The sequence below is a fragment of the Podarcis gaigeae genome (genome assembly GCF_964106915.1).
Source record: "Podarcis gaigeae genome assembly, chromosome: 7".
Taxonomy (NCBI): Eukaryota; Metazoa; Chordata; class Lepidosauria; order Squamata; family Lacertidae; genus Podarcis; species Podarcis gaigeae.
In genome coordinates, this window is record NC_139683.1 from 77201047 (window position 1) to 77224185 (window position 23139).

General features: G+C 43.6%; 1 protein-coding gene and 1 long non-coding RNA gene across 6 annotated transcripts in view; one reads left to right on the top strand and one right to left on the bottom strand.

The window, feature by feature from the left end:
* Positions 1-23139, top strand: part of DNAH5 (dynein axonemal heavy chain 5) — a 165418-nt gene that overhangs the window by 137275 nt on the left and 5004 nt on the right. For all 4 annotated transcript variants that reach the window (XM_083747096.1, XM_083747097.1, XM_083747099.1 and 1 more), the window contains 11 exons: positions 2700-2890; positions 3549-3670; positions 4432-4581; positions 4929-5174; positions 6675-6894; positions 7519-7724; positions 8987-9190; positions 13821-14036; positions 15203-15415; positions 17997-18149; positions 20253-20484. In XM_083747096.1, the coding sequence (XP_083603222.1) occupies positions 2700-2890; positions 3549-3670; positions 4432-4581; positions 4929-5174; positions 6675-6894; positions 7519-7724; positions 8987-9190; positions 13821-14036; positions 15203-15415; positions 17997-18149; positions 20253-20484 (2153 nt within the window). The remainder of the gene's footprint in view (positions 1-2699; positions 2891-3548; positions 3671-4431; positions 4582-4928; positions 5175-6674; positions 6895-7518; positions 7725-8986; positions 9191-13820; positions 14037-15202; positions 15416-17996; positions 18150-20252; positions 20485-23139) is intronic.
* Positions 661-18702, bottom strand: LOC310848466. 2 transcript variants are annotated; one of them, XR_014566426.1, is made up of 4 exons: positions 18583-18702; positions 13357-13399; positions 1812-1937; positions 661-779 (listed from the first exon to the last, which is right to left on the bottom strand). It is a non-coding gene; the product is annotated as an uncharacterized lncRNA (long non-coding RNA). The 2 variants fall into 2 exon arrangements; XR_014566427.1 differs by lacking the exon at positions 661-779 and having other exon boundaries at positions 848-1937.

Genomic DNA, 23139 nt, shown 5'->3' on the forward strand with positions numbered 1-23139 from the left:
ATAAGAAGAACTGCTCCCTTTCCCTTATGGGGTATTCCGGAGCCTGTATAGAGTCCTTAACTGGGTTTCCTATCGGTAGGAGAAAACAGGCCAACCAGAGTATATTGAGAAGCAAAGCGGTTAGTAAGCGTGATCTTTATTCAAGGAACTGTTGCAACAGGGTCCCCACTCACCACACGCAGAGGGAGACGAACCCTGAACAATGGTGTGCAATCCCTTATATAGACTTTTGAAATGGCCCACCCTGTAGCCCAAGGTAAAGGTAAAGGGACCCCTGACCATTAGGTCCAGTCGTGACCGACTCTGGGGTTGCGGTGCTCATCTCGCTTTATAGGCTGAGGGAGCTGGCGTACAGCTTCCGGGTCATGTGGCCAACATGACTAAGCCGCTTCTGGCGAACCAGAGCAGTGCACGGAAATGCCGTTTACCTTCCCGCCAGAGCGGTACCTATTTATCTACTTGCACTTTGAGGTGCTTTCGAACTGCTAGGTTGGCAGGAGCTGGGACCAAGCAATGGGAGCTCACCCCGTTGCGGGGATTCGAACCACCAACCTTCTGATCAGCAAGTCCTAGGCTCTGTGGTTTAACCCACAGTGCCACCCGCGTCTTGGTAGCCCCCCAAAACATCATACATACATCATAGAAGGAGACGGTCTACAGCAGAAATCCTGGCTGCCAGGATACCTAATAATGATTGCTGATTGCAATACCTGGGCAGCCTGGCCATTCTTTTGTGATGGTTAATACCTTAGTTCCTGAGTCCACGTCACAGGCTCACCCTATTCATACCCAAATATGCCTATAAGACAGGATTTGCAAGCAAAAAGACAATGGGAAGGCTATCCCCCATTTGCCTCCCTTACAGCAGAGGAATATTTGAGGTCATTGGGAGAGTCAGAATGGCTTCAGGATTGCACTCCTCATACTATTTCAGACACACGGTTCATATATTTAGATATATGTGCATTTATGAATATTTATTCTGTATTTGAAACCTTAGAATTCTCATAACAGTATATAATCAGATGGCCAGACTGTTTTCAAGGAGTCGGACGGGATGCAAGGAAGCCAGCATCGTTTGGAGTGCTCTTTCATTCACTTTGCTCCACTGTTTTCGTTTGTCAAACAGGTTTGGCAAGTCGTGGACATTGCACAAAAACTTAGCAAATCCACTTGACCAGAAATGACAGCAGGATAGGGAGAACAGTGCACAAACCGTGATCCATGACAGCACTATTATTTGTCTTAACTGTCTGAAGATCTAGAGTCTTTGGTTTCGCTTGATGACTATTTCCCCTGTGTTCGCGTTTTGCCATTGAATGGGCAAAGTAACCTAATGCTGTCATTATAGTACAATCCTTTTTGTATTGATTTCCACACAATTTCTCAGTTTAAGTAAATTCCTGATTGCATCTGCTAAGCTTCCCCGCTCTATCCCTCTCAAGGGCTGGAGTCTTCTCCCAGTGTTTGTCTCCAAACTATCAGGAGCTTGGGAGAGATAGTGAGGAATGTAATGAAAGGAAACAGAAATCCTACCCGGAAAACAAAAATCCTCTTAAGCTGTGTACTGACATCGGAAGCTTAAAGCTGCGTTCAAGGGCTTGAGCTTCCGTTGTTTAAGACGGGGAAATCACTTCAGAAGCAACTGAATAATATGTCATCCACAGAGATTAGGGGACCCTGGTTAACCAGAAGCAATTTGTCTATAAAGGGCAAAATAACGGCTTGCCCTTCACTTATTTGTCCATATGATCAGCAGGCAGATACACAGTAATGTGTGCGATGGTCCTGTTGCTGGCCCTTGAGTTTACCTTCGAGGCATGTGTTTCCAACTGCATTGGAAGGAACCAGTGGGGCAGTAGCAGTTGATGTCGCAGTGGGGTGACTTTGTTAGATAGAACTCTGTCTTCACAAGCTGCTCACCTGTGCCAAGTTTTCTTAAAAAAATAAAAATCAGGCAGAACAGATAAGGATAAAGATAATAGAGTTCAGTATTTGAAGCCGAAATACTGTGCCCTTCCATCTATTCTTCCATCTATTGATAAAGTAGTTTAGCTACCTAACTAGGTCCAAAGGTAAAAGGTAAAAGACCCCGGATGGTTAAGTCCAGTCAAAGACGACTATAGGGTTGTGGCGCTCATCTCGCTTTCAGGCCGAGGGAGCCGGCGTTTGTCCACAGACAGCTTTCTGGGTCATGTGGCCAGCATGATGAAACCGCTTCTGGTGCAACGAGACACCATGATGGAAACCAGAGCACACGGAAATGCTGTTTATCCTCCTGCCTCAGCAGTAGCTATTTATCTACTTGCACTGGTATGCTTTCGAACTGCTAGGTTGGCAGGAACTGGAACAGAGCAACGGGAGCTCACCCCGACACAGGGGTTTGAACCGCTGACCTTCTGATCAGCAAGCCCAAGAGGCTCAGGGTTTAGACCACAGAGCCACCCGCATGGTCATAGTAAGTAGTAAGCTTAGCTCCCTTACTAGGTCTAGTGTAGTAAGAGTTCTGTTGGATCACGGTGACTGAGCAGCTTATATGTCGATTTGGCCACTGTGACTGCCTGTTTCTGCACATGTTCGGGCTTATGAAGTGCAGCTTTGAAAATGCTTTCTTTTCAGAAAAAAAGGCTTTCAAAAACCTCACCAATGGCACTAGATTACGCTTTCATTCTCTCCTTTCCCCACTTTCTTTTGAACAGGTCTGTCAAGAGCCCCATTACGAGCAAGAGAATAGCAAATATCATTGAGCATATGACCTATGAAGTATATAAGTACGCTGCACGAGGGCTTTACGAGGAGCACAAGTTCCTGTTCACATTGCTCCTCACCTTGAAGATTGACTTACAGCGGGGCAAAGTGAAGCACGAGGAGTTCTTGACCCTGATTAAAGGTCAGAGCTACTGCCAGTGTGGTGCAGTGGTTAAGAGTGGTAGTCTCGTAATCTGGGGAACCGGGTTCGTGTCTCCGCTCCTCCACATGCAGCTGCTGGGTGACCTTGGGCTAGTCACACTTCTTTGAAGTCTCTCAGCCCCACTCACCTCACAGAGTGTTTGTTGTGGGGGAGGAAGGGAAAGGAGAATGTTAGCCGCTTTGAGACTCCTTAAAGGGAGTGAAAGGCGGGATATCAAATCCAAACTCTTCTTCTTCTTCTGCATAAAATGTGCAACTTACTGTGTTTCAACCCGGTGCAAATGTTCAAATTCTGCATGCAACGTGACAGGCAACCTGTTGCTCTCCAGATCTCGTTAGATTACAACTCCCATCAGCCTCAGCCTGTGCTAGGAATGGATGTCATGGGAGTTGTAGTCTGGCAACATCTGGAGGACTACATGGCCCAAATCTCTGCAGTAGGGGATATGGAGAATGCCAGTATTCCGGTGTAGGCCTCTACGCAAAGTCCAACACATGAGGTACAGGTGGGGCAACTGTGCCATGGGAAGTGGGCAGCGCAGTCACAGCCCGTCCACCATGAATAGAATTTTAAATATCTGGCTTTATATATTTAGCAGCTCTTTTCAACTGGTTTTTGCTGTACTGTCTTTTTTCAGGTGGTGCTTCTTTGGATCTGAAAGCTTGTCCACCTAAACCAGCTAGATGGATCCTGGATATGACTTGGCTGAACTTGGTGGAGCTCAGTAAACTGAGACAGTTTTCAGACGTTCTTGACCAAGTAGGTGATTGACAGGAGGCAAGGATTAAGCAGTGTGACACGTTTCATTCTCTTGAAGGATTCTGTAGATATTTCAATGTCACATGCCTTTTACGCTTCAGAGGAACTGCTGATGTGAACCTAGAAAAGTGAAGTCCAAGTCTGCCTCAAAATGTATTTTCCATTTGACTGGCATGTGTTAAGACAATCGTGTTGGAAGGCCTAAATCTCCATGCTGAACAGATGTTTTGGAAGCAGATTTTCTGTTTCCGGTGGAAAGAAGGGAATTCCAAAATTGTGGGACCACTACTGAAAAGGTCCTCTTGCAGATAGAGACCAGTCTCATTTTCCACGATGGTGGCAACCATAAAAACATTTACAGATCCCAAAGCCCAGGGATGAATATATGGCAGAAGACATTCCTTCAGATACCCCAGGCCCTGGCTATAAAGTCCAAGGTTACACAGCTCCTTAAATTTAGCTCAAAAACTAACTGGTACCCAATGAAGCTATTGAAGCATTGATTCAATATGCACATGAGGCTTACCTAAGACAAAAGCCATACTGTCACACTTGGGACCAAGTGAAGTTTCTGAGGTGTCTTCAAGAGTGGTAATGCACAAAGCGCATTACAGTGGTCAAGCTGAGATGCTGCCATTAGCATGGACATTTTCTAGAAAGGGACACCCCTAGTCCTCCATTAAGATATCTGAAACTAAAAAAATATATATCTTGCTATCTGTGCTATTTAATAAACATATTCCCCTATTTGTGCTTAATAGATCTCACGGACAGAAAAACAGTGGAAAATCTGGTTTGATAAGGAGAAACCAGAAGAAGAACTTGTTCCCAGTGGTTATGACCAAGCTCTGGACTGCTTCAGGCGCCTCCTCCTCATAAGGTCTTGGTGTCCTGATAGAACGATAGCTCAGGTAGGCCAAAAGCTTCGACTAGGATGGGAATAGAATGCTGACAGGTGGGGGCTCAAAGCAGTTCTAAAGTGAGCATTATAAACAAAGAGATGCTTACATGCCAAAGCTCCTGCAGTCCAACACAGTAAGAATCTTTCCCATTCCCAACAGCACCTCTCTTACCTGCTGATGCTCCAAAAATGCCCACCCACCAATACCCTGTGTTACCAGAAAGACATGAAGATGGGAACCTGTGTTTCTTGAGATATATAGTTGTATCCATGGTTTGATGTATCGTAAGGACAGAAAACTTGGTATGAAAATCAGTGTGGGAAAACTGGTGCACATCTCCTTTTCTTTTCCACTAGGCTAGGAAGTACATTATGGATACCATGGGGGAGAAATATGCAGAAGGGGTCATCTTGGATTTGGAGAAGACTTGGGAAGAATCCGATCCTCGCACTCCCCTCATCTGCTTCCTTTCCATGGGCTCCGATCCCACTGATTTCATCATTGCTCTGGGGAAAAGGCTGAAGATTGAGACACGCTATGTGTCCATGGGCCAGGGGCAGGAGGTTCATGCCCGCAAACTTCTGCAGCAAACTATGGCACACGTGAGACAATTTCTCTTTCTTTTAGTGCAGATCAATCTTTGAATTTTTCCAGGACTTTATCGGTCATCAACATAGGTTAGGCTAAGCATAATTGGCTGCTGATCCATGCAGAACTGGTTCCTACATTTCTTCCTATAAGACCTAAATAAGATTACTTGTAATCGGGAACACACAAAGGCCAGAGCTATGGTTACAGAGACCTTGCGCCACCAACAGAAACAGCTTCACACCACCTTCTCCTGGTAATGTCTAGTAAGCTTGAGATATGATGCTGTGTGAGATTCCTCAGAATTAAGTCCCATTGTATTTGAGTGGCTTACTTCCTAGTTAGAATGGTAGCCTACAATGGGAGGCATGACGTTATCATGTTGTGAGTTTCCCTACTCTCATGGCCGCTTAAGAAGTGGGGCAAGGAATTGACAAATGCACATTACAAGTGAGAGAATGGGAAATAGTGTGGGTTTGTTGCTTCCATTCATGTGCTCACAGTAATGCAGGGGTGGGAACCTTTTTCCAACTAAATATCAAGAAGAACTTTCTGAAGGTAAGCTGTTTGACAGTGCAACAGACTCCCTCAGAGAGTGGCAGACTCTTCTTCAATGGAGTTTTTAAATTAGATGTTGAATGGCCAGTTTGGCACTCATGCACTTGCTATAATGTCTAGATTGAGTAGGTTGCTGATGCCATAAATGGGCTGGGCATAATCTCATCACGTGACAGGATCATACCCAATCCATTCAGGTCATCAGCAACCTATCAAATCTGCTCTTCAGGTAAGACCAATTGTTCTTTTCCATCTAAGGCTAGATATATTCACATGAGTTACCCTCACCAGTGACAATGGAATTGTCAGCTTTGGTAGGAGAGAGGAATTTCAACAGGAAAAACCAAGACCAGGCATAGGCAAACTCGGCCCTCTGGCTGTTTTGGGACTACAATTCCCATCATCCCTGACCACTGGTCCTGTTAGCCAGGGATGATGGGAGTTGTAGTCCCAAAACAGCCAGAGAGCCGAGTTTGAGGAAGCCTGACCAAGACTACAAACTCGGTTGCTATTTGTACTGTTGTTTGTAGAGACATACATTTGTGTGCTGCATGTTAGGTTGAATAGTCAGCTGGTTGTTCATGTTTGAATTAGGTTGAATAGTCAGCTGGTTGTTCATGTTTGAATTAATTCCCCGTCCCCCAAATAAAGCTAATTGCCTCTAATTGAACAGTTTATTCTTTCAAGAACAGAATCTACATGGTAAGAGTTTGAACATCCACCCTGATTGGGGAGAAAGAGGTTTGAGGCTGAGCTTGGTTGGGCTTGGTCTCCATCTGTATGAGGACGGAGAACAAGAAAAGGATGCACATTGGCATTGAAAAGAACTAGGACAGCATTGTAGGCATATGAACTGTAGTATCACCAGCAGAAAACAATCGTGAAATCGGTTTGGATTGTGTTGACTTCCAAAATGAATATCAAATCAAGTTTCTTCAATGATTTCCCTTTCTTAGGGTGGATGGGCGCTTTTGCAGAATTGTCACCTGGGTCTTGACTTTATGGATGAGTTGATGGACACGATTGTTGAAACAGAAAATGTTCATGAGGCCTTCCGTCTGTGGATGACTACGGAGGTCCACAAGCATTTCCCCATCACCCTTCTACAGATGTCTATAAAATTCACCAATGAGCCTCCTCAAGGACTCAAAGCTGGCCTGAAGAGAACCTATGGAGGTGAGGGACTTGCTTTTCCCTCTCCCCTTCAGTATCTCTGCCATTCCACACACCCCAGTAGCTTTTAATAGGGGCATCATGAGTGATCAGTTTCTACAAGGAATTATACTCTGTGCATATATTTAAATATTTAGTCTGGGTCCTTAAAAAACACAGTGGTTTATATTATTTTTGTACAAGTGGTTGTCATATGGAAGTATTTGAAGAACTGGAATAGGACTAACAAATGTAGCTCTAGAAAACAAAATGTAAGTACCTTGCTATAATATGGTCCTCTTATAAGGCACTATAAAAACTAAAGTTCCTAATTTATCTCAGTAATGCTGAGCAAATTATCACCCATCTGCTACTATGAAAGGTGTACCTATTTAACATTTTAGTAAGCTTACCACATGTCATTTTTGCATCAAATTGCCATTCAACTCCCACAATACAACCTTCTCCTTTGTATGTGTGGCAGCTAAGATCCACGCATTTGACAAAGTGGGTTTGAGTTCATTATTCCATAATAAATGTGTTCATCTTTAAGGTGGGGCATGACTCTTCATGGGATGTTGCTGCATGAGACTAACATGGCCACTCCTCTGGTGTTATGGATATTATGTAGAAGTGTCTTTGTAACAGGTGTGAGTCAGGATCTGTTGGATATCAGCAACATGGTTCAGTGGAAACCAATGCTGTACGCTGTAGCCTTCCTACACTCCACGGTCCAGGAAAGGAGGAAATTTGGACCTCTGGGATGGAACATACCTTACGAGTTCAACCAAGCTGATTTCAATGCCACAGTACAGTTTGTTCAGAACCATTTGGATGACATGGACATCAAAAAGGTACTTGGCTCCGCGGTTTAGCAACTTAGGTGGTATTTGAAATACAGTGGTACCTCGGATTACATACACTTCAGGTTACATAAGCTTCAGGTTACAGACTCCGCTAACCCAGAAATAGTACCTTGGGTTAAGAACTTTGCTTCAGGATGAGAACAGAAATCGTGCTCCAGCAGCACAGCGGCAGTGGGAGGCCCCATTAGCTAAAGTGGTGCTTCAGGTTAAGAACAGTTTCAGGTTAAGGACGGACCTCCGGAACAAATTAAGTACTTAACCCGTGGTACCACTGTAGTGTGGACAATCAAATTGTTGTTTCAGCAAATGGATTCTTCCTTGTACGTCTGTGTATAAGTTGATCAGTTGTGACCTATGGCACGTGGGCCTGACTAGGGCTGTCACACCTTTGGGTGCCAATCACAGCCACATTTATATCTGCCTCGTGTCATATGACATCAGGTGCATGTGGTTGCAAAGGAAGAATTGGGAGAGAATGCGCACCCAGTTCTTTCCTTGTAGTCAAAATCTAGCACCTTTTGAATTTGGTGCATTTACCATCACCTTTAAAACTTAGATTAAAGGCCCATTAACTTTGATGTGCAGAGTGGAGACTTCAACACTCTCTGCACTGTTACCGTCTATGCTGCTGTCTAACTTATTTATTATTATTATTTATTGAATTTATATACCGCCCTATACTGGGAGGTCTCGGGGCAGTTCACAGAATAAAATAAAAATATAAAAGCACAAAATACATAATCAAAATAGAAACAACAACCCAATAACTGCCCCACCCCAAAAAACCACATTTTAAAAGGGTTCAAGAACCTCACAACATTTAAAGTAAGACAATTAACAAACTTGGAGAAGAGCCACTCATCAGAAAGACTATGATCCCAGAAATATCTGCAGCAATATTTATTGGCAACTAAGTTGGCCAGGTGCCTTCCTGATACAGAGACAAAAATAGCTTTGAAATAAGAGTGGGAGGGGGGAAAATAGCTTTGGTTGTTGAGCAGATGTAATACTAGAGTTTCATCTCCCGCAAAATGATGGAGATCAGATTATGTAGGGTGAAGAAGCAGGTGTTGAGGGGTCAGGAGATGGATTGGGGAAGTGATCTGACTGCAATGGTTCGAGTTTGACTCTCAGAAGTCTCGGAATTTTCAAATCAGCATATTTATATCCATCAGTATATAGACATACACACACATTTTTAGTGTCCTGCTGCATGAAATCATGCCGCACATTTTTTGTTTTTCTTTCAGGGTGTGTCTTGGAATACTGTTCGCTACATGATAGGGGAGATTCAGTATGGTGGCCGAGTTACGGATGACTACGACAAAAGGCTGCTCAACACGTTTGCTAAAGTGTGGTTCAGCGAAAACATGTTTGGCCAGGACTTCTCCTTCTACAAAGGTTACAGCATACCCAAGTGTGCTGTGCTGGACCAGTATCTTCAGTATATACAGGTTTGTATAGTTAGCAGCGACTTCTCAAAAGGAAAACCTAAGAGAGGCTCTGTCGGAATTTGCCATTCCAAAGCTTTCCCTCCTTTGTGAGGCCACTCTGCTGCTTTACTTGCTCTTTAGTTTCCCATAGGCAAATTCTGTTTCCCGTAGGTGGGAAAGCTGAGGACATACACAAGAGTGTCTCAAATATAAAGGACTCTATGCCTAGATGTAGAGATGGGTGGAATTTGTTATTAGTGGGCAGATACAAATTTGTACTGCTGATCAGGAAGTCACCAATTTGAATCTTGCCTGTGTCATGATTCACTATGTGGGATGCAGGTGGCGCTGTGGTCTAAACCACTGAGCTTCTTGGGCTTGCCGATCAGAAGGTCGGTGGTTCGGATCCCCGTGATGGGGTGAGCTCTGTCCTAGCTTCTGCCAACCTAGCAGTTCGAAAACACACCAGTGCAAGTAGATAAATAGGTACCACTGTGGCGGGGAGGTAAACGGCAATTCTGTGCGCTCTGGTTTCCGCCACGGTGTCCTGTTGCACCATAAGAGGTTTAGTCATGCTGGCCACATGACCCGGAAAGCTGTCTGTGGACAAACGCGAGCTCCCTCAGCCTGAAAGCGAGATGAGCGCTGCAACCCCATAGTTGTCTTTGACTAAGGTTACCAGACGTCCCCGTTTCCCGGGGATAGTCCCTGGATTTACAAATCAGTCCCCTTACAAAATCCATTGAAGTTGAAAAGTGTCCCCAGATTCATTGAAAAAAAAATCTGGTAACCAATAATGACTGGACTTAACCATCCAGGAGTTCTTTACTATGTGGTCTTGGGCAAGCTACTCTCTCAACCTCAACCCCCCCCCCCTTCTGTAGGGCGAGGAAGGAATAAACTGACACACTTTGTAGGATTGCTATAAGGATTACAAATAAATAGTGCGAGTAGGGCCTTTTGAATGTTTGAAAGTGTTATACAGATGTTAAGTACTATTAAGTACTATTTCCGTTCCAAGATGGCGACGCGTTCATACGCTGCGGCTCTGAGCTCCCAATACCTCACCTACTCACACACAAAACTGGTAAACATCGGGCTCACAAGAAAAATAGAGATAACTAGAGAGTTTCAAAGGTCCCACTGTATACCAAACTGCATAGTAAGACCTCCAGGATCTCTATGGATTGTCGACGGGAGGGGGAAGTGCCGAAAGAAGCAAAAGAGCAAAGAGCGAAAGCAAAAACGTGGTTGCAGAGCTGGTCTGTTAACCCAGCTTCGAAAAAGACCCACGAGACCAGCGCTGCCAAGTGTCTTCCTGACCAACACCAGATCTCTCGTCCACAAAATTGACGAACTACAGTCGCTGATGGCAGCAAACAAGCTTCTTTGTGAGAGCTGTGTGGTAATTTTTACAGAAATTATGGCTACATTCAGTAGTACCGGATGCGGCAGTGGAGCTGATAAATCGAATAATTTATTGCTCTGATAGAAACAGTGATTCTGGTAAAGCTAGGGGCGGAGGAGTCTGTATTTACATACACAATGGTTGGTGCGTTAACAGCAAAGTAGCTTACAAGTATTGCTCCCCGGATCTAGAATTGATGGCAGTTACGTGTCGGCCATTTTATTTGCTTAGAGAAGTAACTGTCATAATTATTATAGCTGTTTATATTCCATCTGATGCTAATTTCAGTGCGGCACTTTCTAAACTATATGACGTCATCTCTGAGCAGCAGCAAATCCACCCAAAGGGCACCCTTGTTATGGCAGGGGACTTCAATCAAGCCTGCCTAAAGACGGTTTTTCCTAAGTTTGAACAGTTTGTGAAATTTCCCACTAGAGGACAGAATATTCTAGATCTCACGTATTCCAACTTGAAACAGGCATACAGGGCAATCCCCTTCCCCCACTTAGGCTCATCCGACCATTCTTCAGTTTTTCTATGTCTGAAGTACATCCCTCTCAGGAGAAGAATTCAGTCAGTTATAGAAAACAGTTAGAATTTGGCTAGAGGGTGCTCTTAGTCAGGATTGTTTTGAAAGCACTGATTGGAGTGTGTCTGAACATCAAGATCTGCATATATACACAGATGCTATACTCTCCTATATTAAAGTGTGCATCGATAATGTAACATCGCAGAGATGCATTAGACTCTATGGGAACTGTAAACCATGGATGACTGCTGAAGTAAGAGGACTCCTGAAAATCTGGGATTCTGCCTTTAAGACAGGGAATATAGACATATCAGAGAGGCGGGAATAAATCTCAAAAAAGGCATTAAGGCAGCAAAACAACAGTATAAGCTTAAGGTGGAAAATTATTTAGCTGATAACATCATGAAACAAGTGTGGCAACGACTGCAGCACCTAACCAACTACAAGGGCAATACAAGGAACATGGTTAAGACTGATGCCTCATTGGCAGAGGAACTGAACATCTTCTTTGCTCAGGGTATGGTTGGTTGGGTTTTATCTTCTAGGGATAATTACCCTATCAAACTTTCACCTCTTCCCCATACCATTCTGACCCAAGAGTCCTGGCCCAGAGATGACTTGTTATTGAGGAGATCTTACCCCTCTATTGGGGAGGCTAGTATAGGGTCTGGGATTCCACTATTGAAGGGCTAGGGAAGAATGGCAGTGGAGCTAAATATCAAATGGTCGGGGACAGAGGGTGGTACTAGGGAGGGAGTTGTCGTCATGCCACCCCTTGATTATGGAGTACTGCAGGGCGCAATCCTCTCCCCGATGCTTTTTAACATCTTTATGCGCCCCCTTGCCCAGATTATCCAGAGCTTTGGGCTGGGTTGTCACCAATATGCTGATGACACTCAGCTCTATCTGCTGATGGATGGCCATACTGACTCGATCCCTGACACACTGACCAGATGTTTGGAAGCTGTGGCTGGATGGTTTCGTGGGAGCCGATTGAAACTAAATCCTTCGAAGACAGAGGTCCTCTGGCTGGGTCGGGATGGTATGGGGATGAGGGACCAACTCCCTTCTCTTGCGGGGGCCCAATTAGTGCCATTGCCTTCCGTTAAGAGTTTGGGTATAATTCTTGACGCCTCCCTTTCCATGGAGGCGCAGGTTACAACAACAGCCAAGGCGACATTTTTCCACCTTTACCGCATCAAGCAGTTGGTCCCTCACCTTTCCCGCCCCGACCTGGCCACAGTGATCCATGCAATGGTCACCTCCAGGCTTGACTACTGTAATTCGCTCTACGCGGGGCTGCCCTTGAAGCTGGGTCAGATTTAAGGTGCTGGTTTTGACTTTTAAAGCCCTTCATGGCCTAGGACCCTCGTAACTATGAGATCACCTCTCCTAGTATGCCCCACGGAGGACCTTAAGGTCCATATATAGCAGCACCCTAGAGGTCCCAAGCCCTAAGGAAGTTAGATTAGCCTCAACCAGAGCCAGGGCCTTCTCAACGCTGTCTCTGGCCTGGTGGAACACTCTGTCTCTTGAGACCAGGACCCTGTGGGATCTGATCTCTTTCCGCAGGGCCTGTGAGACAGAGTTGTTCCACCTGGCCTTTGGCTCAGAATCAGTTTGATTCCCTCCCCCTTTTTCTTTTTCCTTTCTCCTCCTATGATGAGATTGCTCCCTAATTGTTTTAATATTGTATCTTAATCTTTTAAATTGTATTTTAATCAACTTGTTTTTATTATTGGTTGTTAGCTGCCTTGAGCCTGGTCTTGGCTGGGGAGGTCGGGGTATAAATAAATTTATTATTATTATTATTATTATTATTATTATTATTATTATTATTATTATTATTCTCTTGCTTCACTCAAGGGTTTCTTGAAAATGTTTATGGAAGGCATTATTAGCTGAACTGCTGCACTGTTACAAACTATGTAAGAGACCAATTCAAAAGTTCATATATTTAGTGGATACTTCAGTGCTATTTTTCTAGAAAAAGAGATGCCAGAGCTCACCATGAATGTCTCCCTTGTTCTCTTAAAATGGCAATGGCGCCCACCGGAGAGGTGCTGAAACTGAGGTCTGGCAAGTTCTGGCTGGAAAAAAAAGCCCTGGATATGTGCATAGCAGTGCCATGGCTTTTAAACTGCATATATTTGAATTATTCTTTTGTACTCCAATATGCTATTTCCCTGACCTTTTCAAAATATAATATAAAGGCTTTTATCAGTAAGATATGAACATGGTGATACCTACCCTATTTTTCACTCTATAAGATGCAGCAGACCATAAGACGCACCTAGTTTTTAGAGGAGGAAAACAAGAAAAGAAATATTCTGAATCCCAGAAGCCAGAACAGCAAGAGGGATCACTACGCAGTGAAATCAGCAATCCCTCTTGCTGTTCTGGCTTCTGGGATAGCTGCGCAGCCTGCATTCGCTCCATAAGACGCACACACATTTCCCCTTACTTTTTAGGATGGAAAAAGTACGTCTTATAGAGCGAAAAAGACGGTAATTGTTTTATTTGTTTTTTCTTCAAAGATGACATTCCTCTTCTAATTGAAAGCAAAGGGGAAAAAATCTGATTCATATTGAAAACCTATTCTACACACACACACACACACACACACACACACACACACACACACTGGCCACCTATCTTCGTAAAGCTTGCATTTCTTAATCTTCTGGAATTTACCTTTATATTTACCCACCTAGGGTTTGCCCGCTTACGATACGCCAGAAGTCTTTGGGTTGCACCCCAATGCTGACATTACTTACCAGAGCAAACTTGCAAAAGATGTGTTGGACACCATCCTCAGCATCCAGCCCAAAGACAGCTCCAGTGGAGGAGGTGAGACCAGAGAGGCTGTGGTTGCTCGACTGGCTGATGATATGGTGGAGAAACTCCCTCCCGACTACATTCCATTTGAGGTAGGTGTCTAAAATCACCTGGGTTTGCTTTCTTCAGACTTGCCCAATTGAAAGAAAGCCTTTCTATTCTGGGTTTGTTTTTGGATTTTTTTACATTAAAAAATCCAGCTGCTGATATGGTCTAATAGAAAATTATATGTCGATGGTATCTAAATTGGCAAAAATGTATAAATCTAAATCAAATACGTGTTGGAAATGTAAAGGGAAAGAAGGTTCTTGTTATCATATGTGGTGGTCTTGTAGTAAGGTTAAAGCTTACTGGGAAATGATACATAATGAAATGAAAAGGATGCTTAAAATAACCTTTGTAAAAAACAACAACAAAAAAACCAGAAGCTTTTCTTTGGGGAGTTATAGTGACAGAACTACCGCATTTTTCGCTCTATAAGACACACCAGACCATAAGACGCACGTAGTTTTTGGAGGAGGAAAACAAGAAAAAAAATATTCTGAATTTCAGAAGCCAGAACAACAAGAGTGATTGCTACGCAGCGAAAGCAGTGATCCCTCTTGCTGTTCTGGCTTCTGGGATAGCTGCGCAGCCTGCATTCACTCCATAAGACACACACACACATTTCCCCTTACTTTTTAGGAGGGAAAAAGTGAGTCTTATAGAGCAAAAAATACGGTACCTAAACTGTATAGAAACTTATTCATGTATGCTACTACAGTGGCAAGAAAGTTACTTGCTCAAAAATGTAAAGAAGCAGAAGTCCCAGCAAAGGAAGAATGGGTAGAAAACTTATGGAATATGCAGAAATGGCTTACTGGAAGAATAAGAAATCAAGATAACACACACACACATATATGTGAATGGAAATGGTATACAGTATTGAATACTTACGGATAAATTGTAAACAGATAAGAACATTGGCAGGATTATTGTAATAACGTGCAGCTTCATAAGAGTATATATTTAAAGAAAGTGAATAAATGAGCAAATTAAAATAAAATAAAATAAATCCAGCTGCTGAGGAATGAGTTGTAGCTGCAAAATGTGTCAGGTTCAAAGAGGGGAGGAAAATGTGGTTCTTGCACCCAGCCTAAAGTCCTATCCTGCTTGCCTCCTCCTGCCTCCCCTTCTACTCAATTAAAACTTATCTAAGGTAGTACAGAAGCTGTTTGCAACTCCTGGCAGCTTGCTGTATTCTGTGTTCTCATGTCAGGTAAAGGAAAGGCTGCAGCAAATGGGCCCATTCCAGCCTATGAACATCTTCCTGCGACAGGAGATCGATAGAATGCAGAGGATTATTGCTCTGGTGCGGAACACTCTGACAGACCTCAAGCTTGCCATTGATGGGACCATCATCATGAGCGAGAACCTCAGAGATGCTTTGGATTGTATGTACGATGCAAGGATTCCTGAACGCTGGAGGAAGGTTGGTGGTAATATTTTCTTCACTGGGGGGGGGGGGGAAAGGTGTTAGACCATCAATCTTCTGCACTGAATATGCTGTATTTAGTCATCATGTGCCCCAGAGCATCTAAACATGCACACACTTCTGAAATGGACTCTTTATGACTGACTTTATGACTCATTTTGCCCTACCTGAAGAGGAAGAGGAGTTTGAATTTGATATCCCACTTTATCACTACCCAAAGGAGTCTCAAAGCGGCTAACAGTCTCCTTTCCCTTCCTCCCCCACAACAAACACTCTGTGTGGTGAGTGGGGCTGAGAGACTTCAGAGAAGTGTGACTAGCCCAAGGTCACCTAGCAGCTGCATGTGGAGGAACAGAGACGCAAACCTGGTTCCCCAGATTACAAGTCCACCACTCTTAACCACTACACCCACACTGGACAACATGGTTGTATCTTATGCAGTGCGGGATTTACCTATAAGCTAAAAAAGCTATAGCTTAGGGCCCCACTCTTTTGGGGGTCCCCAAAAAATTAAAGGAAAAAAACACCTGGATGTACATTTCCAAAATATAAGATAAAAAAACAAATAAAATAAAACCTACATATAGCAACAGTGTTTTGTGTTGTGTAGGCTCCTGTGATGTAAGTAATGGGCCCTGTCTGCTAGCCTGCTCCCTAAAATATCACTTCTTCTTAAATGTATTTCAGTTCAACAATTACTTTGATAAAATACATATTTTGTTATGTGCAAATGGCTTTAGATACCTATTAGGTCCATAAATTGCATATAGCATACTTTCAACACAAAAAACAGTGACAATTTGTTGTTGACAAAGGACAGCTGGACATATAAAGGGCCCCATTACCTTCAGTAGCTATGGGCCTCATCAAACCTAAATCTGTCCCTGATCTTATGCCACTCTGAATCCTAGATCACATGGGAGGGATGGTAAAATGTGATTCTCCCCCCCACACACATTGTTCCTGTCAGATCAATTCAGTGTCTGTAGAGTCTACAGCAGGAAGGTAAAACCTGAAGCCATCCAGATGTTTCTAGACTATATCTCCCAATTGGCCAGGTTGACTGGAGCTAATGGCATTCAAGATCTGAAGAGTTATATGTTCCCAATCCCTGTTCTACAACGATTTTTTAAAACGCACTTAACACATGGACAGCACAATCTTATAAATCCACTTGGGCCTAATTCTCAAAGAGATGGTAAATCTTTTTCTGGACTGTACCGCTTTAGTCTAAAGGTGAGATCTCACATGATTTAATGTTCCTCCATACAGGGAGAAGGATCCAAACCTAGCCTCATTCCTGACAGCTTGTTTTCTATGTAGTTACGCAAAACAAATGAAATACCGTGAAAATCTCTGAAACGAGAAGTAATCGACTAGAAATATTATCTTATAGAATTAAAATAAGTAACAAAAATCAAAAAGTTTAAGGAAAAAATTAGAAAAACCTAGAATTGAATAAAGCCTTAATGGGATGTTGGCTTCAAACTTTGTTTCACTGAACTATTCAGTTTCCTCAGAAGGAAATAGAGAAAACATAAACCTTAAATGATTTTAAACAAACTCAAGAACAGGGTTGAAACACTCCCCTGAGATTACAAAAAAGGTTTGAAAACCTAAATGGCAAGTTTTAGACACAGCCCTATTTAAAGAAAGCCAAGCAGTAGTAATAAGGAGTTGAGGACTCGGCTGTGAAAACTCTAGTATTGCCTTTCCAAAAAGGTTTTTAAAAACCTACCGTATTTTTCGCTCCATAAGGTGCACCTGATGATAAGGCACACCTAGTTTCTAGAGGGGGAATTCAAGAAAAAAAAATTATTTAAAGGGAGCGCTGAGCAGAGCCTGTATGCATTCCAGGCTTTTCCGCAGAAGCCCGGAGAAGCCACACACTTTTTAAAGGGGCTGTGCGGCTTCTACTGGCTTTTCTACAAGGTGGGAGAAGGGACTGATGCGGACAGTCAGTCCCTTCTCTCTCCTGAGGAAAAGTCTGCAAGAGCTGCACGGAGCTTGTGTGTGGCTCTTGGGGGCTTTCCCACCTGCCTCCCCCCTGCATTTGCTCCATAAGAAGCACACACATTTCCCCTTGCTTTTTAGGAGGGAAAAAATGTGTCCTATGGAGCGAAAAATACGGTACATAGCACAAATTCAAAGAAAGGAATACAAGATAAGCTGTTTTAGATTTTAAACAAACTCAAGAACAGGTCTGAAACTCTCCTTTGGTCTAGATGTGACTGCTGATGTTAAAGACATTTCAAATTTGAAGTGGTACAACCCTGACACAACTTTCTGCTCTTGATGATTTGGTCTGCAAAGTTGTGTTGCAAAAGGAATGGGGGACCTGTGGGCCTCCAGTTATTGAGAGACTACAACTCCCAATTGTCCCCTAACATAAGTCGTATGAGGTAGGACTGATGCAAGCTGTAATCAGACAATATTTGGAGGGTCACAGGTCCCTTATCCCCATGTTTGTTAGAGGTTTGGTGAGAAGTAGGCCTTGGAATCTAAATTCTATTATCATCTTTTGGGACATGGCTGTGGCCTTTACATCATCAAAACATTGCTTTGTCTCTCTTTCTAGGCATCTTGGGCTTCCAGCACTCTTGGATTTTGGTTTACTGAACTTCTTGAACGAAATCGGCAGTTTCACTGTTGGATTTTTGAAGGGCGACCAAACTGCTTTTGGATGACAGGGTTTTTCAACCCGCAAGGATTTTTAACTGCAATGAGACAGGTTATAGAAAGCCTTTAAAATATTGTGTGTGTGTGTGTGTGTGTGCGCGCGTGCGCGCGCGCATTTTTTATGTTCATGTTTTTCTTACCATCTGAAATGGATAGTAACAGAAATAATATCTGTTCCTATGGAAAGAATTGCTTTTGCCTCCTGAAAGCATATGGTACCCCCCAAGGAATTCTGGGAAGTGTGGTTATACCCTACATTATGGATGGATCTGTCAATATCAGTTTTCTGTTTCTCATGTGTCCATTCTTTAAATCAGTTCTGCACAGTTTGCAGCAAACTGCGATTTGGTTTTTTAAAAAAAGATCGGTATGAAAATTCTTCAGCATTTTAACATAAAAATTTCTCACAAACAAATATTTGTATGCAGTTTTGACTAATGTACACATTTTTTCAAACAATTTATCCTAATATAATGGCTGCTTACCTCTCTCCACGGTGAGCAGCGGTTGTGGTCCGCCGCATCGCCACCTTTCCCTGTGGAGCCTTGCCATTTTTCCAGCAGCTGTTGCTGCCCCTCCACAATTCAAATTGCCCTATCCGTGGCAGCCCGGGGGGCAGGGTTTGGGGGAGCTCAGTCTTCCTTCAGGTCCACTCCCTGGGCATAAAAGTAGGCCGAAGCTGCCCACAGCAATGCAGTCGGCAAGGAGAGAGGCATTCCATTCTGTTGTGACTATTATTCCAGTAACTGTCATTTTTAACTGCATTCTGCTTCTGTCTGTGTGTTTGTGAGAGAAGGAGAAGGGCTGCTGAGAGAGGTTGTGAAATAAGACAGTGAAACAGACAGAGGAAGATCCCTAAATGTTAATATGGAGAAACCTGTGCAGGATCTCTCTGTAAGGAACCAAGAGAGTGTTGCTGAGGTGAAAGTAAAGAATCTTTCAAAAGAAACTGTAAGACCCGAGTGAGGTAGAAATCTGGTGTAAGTCTTAACACAATTTTGTTTATAAGTCTTAAGTAAGAAGACTTCAGTCTACAATTCAAGTGACAATATACCCATGCTGGAATAAGCACAAAATTGCAAATGTATTTTTTCAGTTAGATGTTTATGAAAGTAAAGTCATTTTGAATACAAAGAGCCTGGACATTATTATAGTCTTTACAAAGACGCTATCAATCAACAAGAAGAGTTATTTAGCTTCCCGGCTGTAAGCTACTCTGCTACTTTTCATATCATCAAAATTTATTTATATAATATATACATAACACTTTGTAGATTGCTGGACTACAGCTTCCATCATCCCTAGCCATGCACCGTGCTGGCAGTGGCTGATGGGAGAAGCAGCCCAACACCATTTGAAGAACCATAGGTATTCCCTTCTTGTTCTTTCAAGGTTGCTTCAGCCTGTGATTTCCACAGGGACATGGGGGCTTCTGTTTACATGATGATTAAGTAATTAAAAGTCTACTTTGTGAAACTGGATTAACTCTTGGTCCCTCCAGGAAATACTCAAATTAGCTCGCTTTTTACTTCTGGGTTCTGTTAACTGCCTTTTCCGGATCAGACTTGACATGCCTTGCTGCTGGGTTGCAGGGCAATGAAACTGATAATCAGGTGTCAGTGTCCCTCTGAGCCTGTCAAGTTTCCCTCAGCTTCTAAGGCAGATAGAAATTTAATGAAATGTTTGAGTGTCTGTAAGGAATGTTGATGTGCAATGTGGGGAAAATGATTTATTAGGAGACGAACACCTTGAATAAGCCTCGGGGGTGGGGGGAGAGGAATGTGTGAGCTACGGTAAATGGGACTGCACTTGGTCCTATTGATTGGTCTGTGTTAAGTTGTGGGAGAACATATCAGACGACACAGCAATTCTTCAAACAGCTCGTGTTTATTCACAGGCCAGAACAGAACTAAACTGAAGGGTTCAGTCAGCCTGCTTATATAGAGCTCCAGTACAATGTAACTGTAACAATTTTCTAAAACTATCCAATCACTGAACGTCACTTTCGATCCCTTATTTGCATAACTATCTATAGTATCCCCCTGCTGGCCCAGGGTGAGAACTTCAGTACATAACAGTCTGAAGTTATGTAATGCCTTTGCCTGTTGAAATCTATGGTCCCACCTTTCAGCTCCTGCTGTGTTGCTTTTTACAGGAAATTACCCGAGCGAACAAGGGATGGGCACTTGACAGCGTAGTTCTGTGCAATGAGGTCACCAAGTGGATGAAGGATGACATCACAGCTCCTCCATCTGAGGGCGTCTATGTCTATGGCCTCTATCTAGAAGGAGCCGGATGGGACAAAAGGAACATGAAACTAATAGAATCAAAGCCCAAGGTCCTCTTCGAACTGATGCCCGTGATAAGGATATATGCAGAAAACAACAGTAAGTGTTAAGTCGATATTGGTAGATCAGAATATGGAAACCTTTAAATTTGTGGCAGTGTCTGCCCATTATCTCATGGCCGACAGATTTCATGGCATGGCTGAGCTGTCAATCAAATGATAGTGAGTTATGATGTCTTCCTTCAAGGACCAGTTTAGATGCTTCCTCTCCTGAATGCAGGCAGCTGAAAAGTCTTCTTTGAGGTGCTGACTTACTAAGAAGTAGCCCTTACTACATATAGTATTGCCAAATTGTGTGTGAACTCTTTGCACCAGTGTATCCCTGGCATCAGTCGTGCTAGCATGTATGCATTATGGCCTCTCTCACAAGGGAACTAGGACACTGCTAAGAAGGGTGAGAGAATGGATTAATAATGCAACATCTTGCTCAGGTTCAAGACCTGACTTGGATCTGTATACAATGAGCCAAGATCAGAACTGCAGTCAGAAGGGCTTACAGTGGTACCTCGGGTTGAGTACTTAATTCGTTCCAGAGGTCTGTTCTTAACCTGAAACTGTTCTTAACCTGTAGCACCACTTTAGCTAATGGGGCCTCCTGCTGCCACCACGCCTCCGGAGCACAATTTCTGTTCTCATCCTGAAGCAAAGTTCTTAACCTGAAGCACTATTTCTGGGTTAGCGGAATCTGTATCCTGAAGCGTATGTAACCTGAGGTACCACTGCACTAGGATCAAGCAGAAGAACCCTGTGCAGGGTTCAGTGAGGGTCCCTAGGTTGTTCTGGGTTCAGAACTAGATATTCCAAGATCGCCTTCCTTCCCGTGAACATAGGTCTGCTACAATAAGAAAGCACATGCACTAAAAATAAAAATGGTAAGTCCCCCTTGAAAACAGGGAAAAGTGTGTGTGTGTGTGTGTAGCCTCTAGGTGCACATAAATGTATCTATCGAGCTCATAATTACATTTGAAATATCTTCTTCAGGGGCACTTGCAAGCACAAGCAACTGGAGTCGTTGGCCTTCATTTTTTTTTTCTTTTTGCAAAAGTTTCTGCAAAACCCACATCATTTTGTTCCAGATGGATTAATTATCATAATTGCCACCATCTGGTTCTGTGTTTATAATTAGTAATGCAGAAAAGGAACCCCTCTCCATTCGTGAGCACAGAGCCCATGCATATAGCCGGCTAGGCCTCCCGCTGGGTCTTCTATTTCACTCACACGCTAAGGTTACTTGGTCATTTGTTTCATCCTGCCAAGAGGTAAGGATGTCTTCACCACATGTTAGGAACAAAATGCAGGGTAATTGGTCATCTTGGTTTGTACAGCAGGTGAAAAGGTCGTTCTTAAACCATTGTTTCAGTACTTTGGCCATGAATTCAAAAGGAGAGTCCGTTGTAGAGGAGGAAACTAACGTCATACTCATTGAAACGATAGTCTTGCATGCCACTATCCTATCTATGTATCTATCTGTCTATGGATCTATCTATGCAAATTGTGTGGATTAGAGAACAATAGTGTTGTAGTCTCGTTGCCGAGCAACAGTGTGCAGAGCTCAGTGGAGTGGGAGACCAGCCCACCAGAAGGGTCTCTGAGTTGGCAGAGTCAGCATCCAAAGTCAGTCCAGTCCTAGGGTCAGATGAACAGCAATCCACGTGGTCGGAAGGTCTAGGGGTCAGGTAATCTGATGATCATGGATCAAGATGAGCAGGAACTACAAGTGTTTCCAGCATCTGACTACTGCTGGAAGCTCTGCTTAAGAGGGCTGAAGCCAGCTGGTTCTCATCAGCACCTTCTCTGTGTACTTGAAGGCTGATCAGCTGAAGGTGGAACCCCTCTGCCTTCTTCCCCCTTCAGGATGTCATTCAGCAGGTGAAACTGACTTCTGGCCCATGACACTCTGTCGTTGTGGAATATACTATTGTGTGCTGGTTGTAGATGCAACACTGCTTAGCCCTTCTGAATTCTATGGACCTAAGCATTTACAAGGGATGCGGGTGGCACTGTGGGTTAAACCACAGAGCCTAGGACTTGCCGATCAGAAGGTCGGCAGTTCAAATCCCCGTGACGGGGTGAGCTCCCGTTGCTCGGTCCCTGCTCCTGCCAACCTAGCAGTTCGAAAGCATGTCAAAGTGCAAGTAGATAAATAGGTACTGCTCCGGCGGGAAGGTAAACGGCGTTTCCGTGTGCTGCTCTGGTTCGCCAGAAGCGGCTTAGTCATGCTGGCCACATGACCCGGAAGCTGTACACCGGCTCCCTCGGCCAATAAAGCGAGATGAGCACTGCAACCCCAGAGTCGGCCACGACTGGACCTAATGGACAGGGGTCCCTTTACCATTAAGCATTTACAACTGGGAATAAGATTGGACTATATGTTAGTGTGCCCTACTTTGTTTTTCCTGGAAGCCCTAGATCTTTCAACCACAGCCAGGTGCTAAAGCCAAATAGTTAGAATAAAAGAACAGGGTGTTTTTGACCTTACCAGCCTTTCTAAAAAAATATTCTACTCCAGGTCTTCCCCAAGTTTTCTTTGCTTCAGCACCCTTGTTTCAGGGGATACAGCCACCTTCTTTGTTGCTGCCATTTCTAAACAACTGAGAATCAGAAAGTCTTGTCAGTCTCCTAGAGATCTGCCAGCAGATCCTGGTCTATGTTCTGCCCACCAGCCCTGGTGTATTTATTTGTAAGTATATTTTCC